General features: G+C 29.8%; 1 protein-coding gene across 1 annotated transcript; it reads left to right on the top strand.

Annotated features, from left to right (window-relative positions):
• The first annotated feature begins 1,874 nt into the window (after positions 1-1,874).
• On the top strand, positions 1,875-7,615 carry LOC145629982 (uncharacterized). The gene is made up of 3 exons (XM_081682226.1): positions 1,875-2,191; positions 2,296-2,379; positions 7,456-7,615. The coding sequence occupies exons 1-3, from the start codon at positions 2,004-2,006 to the stop codon at positions 7,613-7,615; spliced, it is 432 nt and encodes a 143-aa protein (XP_081538352.1). The 5' UTR covers positions 1,875-2,003.
• Positions 7,616-8,228: the final 613 nt, after the last annotated feature.

The raw sequence follows: 8,228 nt of genomic DNA, 5'->3' as shown, positions 1-8,228 counted from the left end.
GGTTTTCGATGGTAAGAGATGAATGTTTGGAGTTTTTCGTAAAGGTGATCATAAATTCGAGCATGGTTGGGCCTTACTATCAAATCTCATGCTCAAATCCACCCAAAAGTGTGGGCCAAAACGGGCTTTTAGGGCCGGGTTCAAGCTTATAACTAAAAATTTTCTTTTTAACTTACACGCCCTATTTTCGGGTCGGGCTAGCAAGCCGGGACATTGTAAACCACCTCTAGTTTTTGGGAAACGGGGAGGTGAATTAGGGAGTTTCGAGTGGTGGTGGTGGCGGCTGGAGTATGTAAGAATCGAAGCCTAATCATCGACCGAATATGGTGACTAGGTTGCATGCCTCGTCGCAGTGATTGGGCTACGACCTAGCCGTGGCGGCAGGCTGCTGTGGTGGGTTGTGCGCTTGGTAATCGGTGTTTTGGGGATTAGAAGGTGGTATTGGGGTGGTAATCAATGTTTTGGTGGCTGGAAGGTGGTTTTTGGGGTTTCCTGCAGCCGGCAGAGGGAGGGGGGCTAAGGGGTGGCTGGGTAGTGGTAAGACTATGGTTGGGCCTCACTAACGGAAAGTTTAATAAAAGATTGACGGAGGTACCAAAACCTATAATTTTAAAAGTGGATTGTTAAACATCGCCTTCAAGTCTCCGAGTAACGCCCAAAAAATAAACCTAAATTTACAAACTTACCCATATCTATAAACAAAAACTACCATCTCCATTCTCCATTCACTTTCACCACTACCCATTTCACTCCACTCTAAAAGCTTTCCAAATTAAATCAAAAAATTCAGCAAAATTACAAAAAAAAAAAATAAAAATTGATTAAAATCAAAGAATGTGAATGTGATTAATTAAATTTCTTACAAAAAAACGATGGTCAAAAAATAATCATAGATGAGAAGAAATTGGGTTTGTAAGCCAGCTTCTCCCACTTTCTTCCTATTTTCTGGAGAGAGAAAATTTCAGAGAGAAATTGGGTTTGCATTTTGCTTCTTCCCAATACAATATGCACTTCATTATTACAATCTTCATCAACCACCACCACCACCTCCTCCCTTTACTTACAAAATCACGACCACCCACACTTCACTAACATCCCAAACGATAGATTCGCATCACTGTTGCGCGAAAATGTCGATGTAGGACAAGGCCAGGGAAGGCCATTGTGGGGGATGCCAACACGTCAAAGTATTTTTTTTAATTTTTTTTTAGAAATAGGTGAAAACGTCCAATTATTCAAAATCTCTGGGTGAAAACGCCCAGAAATTTCAAACCACCAACAGAGGTTCGTAATTTTTGGGCGTTTCATATGGAACCGCCCAAATATTTCGAACCACCGTCCAAGAGTCGAAATTTGTGGGTGTTTCCTACTCTGTTGTGCAAAAGTAATGGTCAATTTGCCCAAAATCTATTTTTGTACTCCTAAAATTATTTTGTTGTTAGTACTCCGTATTGTATTACAGTATTATTGTTGTTATTAGTAATAGTATTATTTTTAGTATTGCCTTTTTTTTTTGACGTGTAGTATTTTCTCTATTATTGATTATTGTTAGTATTATTAATATTATTGGTCTTGTAAAATTGGAATTATTTAATTGATTTTGAAAGTTATAGTGGTGATCGATAGTTGTTGCCTTGTTAGTGGCTGGTAACCACGGAGAGGATAGTCAAAATATATATTTTATTAGTTATATAACAAGGGTAGGAACGTATTTTTAGGTTTTAAATGCGGGCGTTAGTTGAAGATTTGAGGGCGACGTTTAGCTTTCCACTTTTAGAATTTGATAGGTACCAAAATAGGAGTAAAAAAATATATATAAAGGATACCAAAAGTAACGTTTTTTATTAAATGTAAAAAAAAAAGTGTGAGGAAGGTTTTACAATTGTCAAATAACCTTTGTGAAAAAAACCTCAACACGTCTCATCCTCCTCTTCCTGACGAGCCACCACCCTCTCTTCATCCACCTGCTAAACTCTTCCTCCTTCAGTTGTAACTCCTAAACAATGAGATTCAAAAAGCAAAAGCGTCACAGAAAAACCATCAAATTCCACACTCCTTGCTTTGGTTTTCGAGAACCATTCAAAGTTCTATGCGACGGTACCTTTGTTCATCACCTTGTTTCTAATCATCTTTCTCCTGAAATTATTGTCTCTAACACTCTTCGTGCTTCTGTTCAGCTCTTCACTACCAAGTAATTTCTTCTTTTGATTGTATTTAGTACTATTTAATTTTTTTCTGTGTTTTTGGTTAATTTCTTATATTAATTTTTATTCTTATACTAATTTCTTATATTAGATGTGTTATTGAAGAGTTGAAATCTCTTGGAAAATCACATGCTGAATCATATCGTGTTGCTCGAAGAGATTACAAGCTTGCTAGGTTTGCTTTTAATTTTTCCTTCTTTTATTTTAGCAGATTTTAATTTAATTAGGATTGGAATTTGTTTTAATGTTTGCATAACCATGCTATTTTGATGGGTTTTGTATAACAATTTTGAATTAGTATTCCCTTGTGTGAAATGTGTTGGTTTACTTTGTAATGTTATGTTGAAATCATATATTAAGTGTGTAATTTTTAGTGTAGTTATACTGCTAGGATATGTAATTCAACTGGAATGCCTCTTGTTAGTTTCCGGTAATGATCAGTTTGAATTTTTTGGGTTTATATCGAGGTGCTTCCTTTCTCTAGTGCTTGACATCCCTTGTGTACAAAAATAATACGCAAACCAAAAAAAAAAGGAGGTTAGGGGGATTTGGAAGGAAGGTGAGAATGGAGCTGCACCTGAAATTCCGTTGAAATCTTCTATTTCCTAATTCCAAGTGATTTTATTGTCATGGTCATCTTATTTTGAGATTTCCTTCTTTGATGTCAGGCATCAGCTATTTAAATTGCTCAGTATTGTATTTTTTTTCCCTTTGAAATACTGACCTATGCCTTTTGATCTAGTTTATTAAATATATCAAGGCTTCATCCTTGGCTTTGTTGCTTAGGTGAATTCACTCTAATTTAGAAACCCTTTTTTAGTTCTTTTTTGCACCTTGTTTTGTTCTAACTTTGATGGGAAATTGGAAATTTGAACTTGTTTTGAACTTATCTAAACAATTATCGAAATAAGAAAGGGTGAGGCAAAGAGGTATAATTGTTTGCATTAGGTGTTTCAACTAGCTGATTGTAATCAATTGTTTGTGTATAAGTGTTTGGTAAATAGCTTCTAGTTATTCGTTGTTTTAATGTATTAACGACCAAAAAGCTAAAAGCTCTTTCAAATAGATCCTCATACGAGCTTTTTGAAAAAGAGTTTTTTGGATTTAAAATGCTATTTCAAAAAACTCTTTACCAAACACCCCAATAGCTTTTTGAAATGGCCCTACAACTCTTTTTTCTCCAAAAATCTCTAAACCAAACACCCCCATAAGCTGATCAAGCCTCCCACATTCATTTTAGACTTATTTTTCTTGTAAGATGTTTTATGATATAAGGTTGCTCTTAGTAGTAGTGTGTGTCTGACTAGGCAGTTAGAGCATCCGTATTCAGGGGTGTAGGGAATATTTCAAGCATTACCCCTAGCTTGAACCCCACTGTGATCATACACTAAAGTACGGTGGCGTCCAAAGGGAAAGAAGATAGAGCAAAAGAGTCGCCAACAAGTTTTAGGAACTTGTAAACCGTTCACAGGGTGAAGGTTACACCCCTTAACAATCTAGGAGATTGTTAACTCCAATAGGTCTTGAACCATGACTAGTAGTTCGGGGATGAAGGTACAAATCAAACCTAAAAGAGATTGAACCTTCCCTAATAATAGGCCTCTACTTTATTCTGATCGTATTCATGTGCGCTTTCTGACTAACATGCAATCAATAGAATTAACCCTAAACCTGTTTATCTATGTTGGTTGAATATTAATGCACAAATAAAACTATTATTGGCGATCACTTGAATTATAATCAAATTAACCCTAACAAGATTATTAATTATCTTATTAAGCGTGATTACAAGTACAAATTCCCTTTAAACATCCATAAAAGGCGTGATCAAGCAATAACAATAAAAATATCAAGCAATAATAATAATAATAATAATAATAATAATAATAATAATAATAATAATAATAATAATAATAATAATAATAATAATAATAATAATAATAATAATAATAATAATAATAATAATAATAATAATAATAATAATAATAATAATAATAATAATAATAATAATAATAATAATAATAATAATAATAATAATAATAATAATAATAATAATAATAATAATAATAATAATAATAATAATAATAATAATAATAATAATAATAATAATAATAATAATAATAATAATAATAATAATAATAATAATAATAATAATAATAATAATAATAATAATAATAATAATAATAATAATAATAATAATAATAATAATAATAATAATAATAATAATAATAATAATAATAATAATAATAATAATAATAATAATAATAATAATAATAATAATAATAATAATAATAATAATAATAATAATAATAATAATAATAATAATAATAATAATAATAATAATAATAATAATAATAATAATAATAATAATAATAATAATAATAATAATAATAATAATAATAATAATAATAATAATAATAATAATAATAATAATAATAATAATAATAATAATAATAATAATAATAATAATAATAATAATAATAATAATAATAATAATAATAATAATAATAATAATAATAATAATAATAATAATAATAATAATAATAATAATAATAATAATAATAATAATAATAATAATAATAATAATAATAATAATAATAATAATAATAATAATAATAATAATAATAATAATAATAATAATAATAATAATAATAATAATAATAATAATAATAATAATAATAATAATAATAATAATAATAATAATAATAATAATAATAATAATAATAATAATAATAATAATAATAATAATAATAATAATAATAATAATAATAATAATAATAATAATAATAATAATAATAATAATAATAATAATAATAATAATAATAATAATAATAATAATAATAATAATAATAATAATAATAATAATAATAATAATAATAATAATAATAATAATAATAATAATAATAATAATAATAATAATAATAATAATAATAATAATAATAATTATTATTATTATTATTATTATTATTATTATTATTATAATAATAATAATGAATCATGTTAAAGCATAACAATAGCAAGATCCTAGGCAAGATACTAACAAGTTTAATAACAAACCCTAGCATGACACTAAACAATAAAGATCAAATCTTTAACCCTAACATAATACTAACATGAATATTAGGAAGAGAATAGGAAGCATCGCAGGAATCATAATTGATTTAAGAAACTTATTCTTTACCCTAGACATGATACTAGGAAGATCAAAACACCCTAACATGACATTAGAAATCATAATAACAACCTAAACATAATTTCTATATCATAATATCAATAAATCAATTAAAAGCACTTACTTGGATGCCTCGTACCTCTTTCTAATAACAAAATACACACGTTAGTAACTTCAAGGAAAATAATAATTAAAACAATTAAATTAAATAATTGAAAGAGAGATTTGGGACCAAACCCTCAGAAATTAAAACCTTTCACGTCTAGGGCGAAGGCAACTTCGAATAATGCTAGGTGTATCTAGGTCTTGTGAATGCGGAATTTTGTAAGAAAAGGGGATAGGTTTAGAAGAGAGAGAGAGAAGCTTTAGTTTAGAGAGAAAGTGATGATTGTAGATTGGAGGTTGTAGATTGGAGATTGAAGATGAAAATTGATGATTGATTGATGAAAACGAAGTTTTTAGAAGGCTATTTATAGAGAAAATCAGCTAAATAGATAGAAAATCAAAACAGAGTTCTGACGCGAAAAAACAAGGTTAGCGTCAGACGCTGACATTAGCGCCAGGCGCTAATGACTGGCGTTTGGCGCTGATTAAATTTCTGACGCGTTTTCTAAAATCAGATAGAAATTAACCGTACAGGAGGATAAAATCGTATTTTCCTCAAAAACATTCTTTTATTCTGTTTAAAACTCTAAAAAGTCAACAAAAGTCAATTTATCAATGCTAATTGAATTAGGAATGAAAAGAACCTTCTAGAAGAATCTAGAAGACTAAAACCATTCCTAATTGCATTAGGAATGATAAATCCATATTAGGCCCTCCCCTAGATCATTGGGCCGCATATGAGGCTCAAATCGGGCCTAGTTTAGTAATTTGGTCATAACTTCCTCAATATTCATCGGAATTGGGCTTATAATATATCGTTGGAAAGCTCTTTTCAAGCCCTATCCAACTACACTACTATTGGACCCATATCATGGACCAAACAAACTGGATTGGCTGTTTTCTTAAAATAGGTTTTCAAAAACAGAGAGAAGAGAAAAGAAATTAAAACTATCCGCAACACTAGACTTTCCACACTTTCACTTCATTCGATTACGATTCGACGTGAAAGGTACTCATCAACGGGTTTGGTTTTGGGGAGACACAAATGGGTGTCTACAAGGGGCCTTTAGTTTACAGAGTGGTATGAGTTGGATTTGATATACAATACTATGTGCTTAGCTTTGTTCAGCAACGAACATTGTTTTTATTTGATACTTGAAGATATGGATTGAGTCATACCCACCTCTTCCCTCCTTGTGTTTCCTTGACCTGTTTCATTTATCACGTTTGCCTAAGAATTTAACTTTAATAACTTTAATCCTCCATACGTAAAAATTATAAAAGTTATATATTATTATGGTATATATTGAGATGGTTCTAACAAGATCCCACGTGAATATGTTTTTCCTTACACATAATCCACAAAAGATAGTCAAAGGAGGGGTGGTGAATAGTGTAAAAGTCAAAGCCAGTCAAGTAAAAAATAACAGAGGAAGTATGTGTTTGGAAATTGATATTTTGTTTTACCTATATTAAACCCATACCTTCTACCTAAATTATTTGAACCATACACTCCCATTTTAGACTGATTTTTCTTATAAGTTGTTTTATGATTTATTATTGCCCTTAGTAGTAGTTTATGTCTTACTTAGGCAATTAGAGATAGATTGTAGACTGAGAGCATCCATATTCTTTGTATACTGACTTCTTGTAAGATGTTTCACGATACATTATTGTAGTTTTTGTCTGAATAGGTAGTTAGAGAAACATTGATATATTTTGAAAAGGCACTTTGATGGATTGGGTATGGCATCTAAATATGTTTTATATCATCAGTCTATGTCACTATGTGCTTGAAGAGGCTTATGCTTGGTAAATTTAAAAATTTTCCTGGAGCCGTTTGGCTGTTAAAGTTTTCAATGGTTGCATGGGCTTTTTTATATGATACTACCATAAAGAATTTTCGTTTGCAGATTTGCTTTGATCAAAACAATGAGTTTCCTTGATATATTTTAACACTTGACTTTATGGTAGATGTGAGCATGGAGAACAGGAAAGTGCCTTAAATTGCATAATAGAAGTTATTGGAGAAAATAATCCTGAACACTTCTTTGTTGCTACACAATACATTGAGTTACGAAAGAAGTGCCGAAAGGTAACTTTAGTTATTGCCTTTGTTCTCTATTATTTTTAATCTTCTATGATGGTACTTAAGAATTCAATATTTATTCAAAAGAAATTTACTATTATGAACTGCCCAATGATAGAATGTAGCATTATAGCCTTAAATCCTTAACTAGTACAATAATTATTCAAAGCTCTATAATGCTAAATAGGTGCAGAGGGTAAGCTTACCTTTTCCCCTCTTCCTTTTTGCTTCTGTGACTGTTATCCAAACACAATCTTGAGTTTATGAAGATGTTCCTGACTGGATTCATATCACTAATTCATTGTTCTAAATTCTTCACAGGTACCTTGTAACACTTCAATAATTCTCCCTTTTCCAAACCACTTAATTTAAATAAAATAGTGGAGAACCATTGGCATGTTATCGTCAGGCCACGTGTTAAAACGTTAAGGCTTTATCAAAGTATTGCAGCGGAAAACCAAACATAAGTCTTTAAAATAACATAGTTTAGAAAAACGAATAAGTCAAAGCTTACAAATTGGAACCATAAAGGCCCTTATTAAACCAAACCAATATTCAAAATCCTACAACATAACTAAAATAGTAAAACATAAATAAGTTCAACACAAAGAACGAATACTCTCAATCACACGAATCCCTTGATAATGTGTACGTCAAA

This window comes from Chenopodium album, chromosome 1 (assembly GCF_948465745.1).
Source record: "Chenopodium album chromosome 1, dcCheAlbu1.1, whole genome shotgun sequence".
Classification (NCBI taxonomy): Eukaryota; Viridiplantae; Streptophyta; class Magnoliopsida; order Caryophyllales; family Amaranthaceae; genus Chenopodium; species Chenopodium album.
The sequence above is the reverse complement of the archived record's forward strand: the minus strand, read 5'-3'. Positions and strand labels throughout refer to the sequence as shown.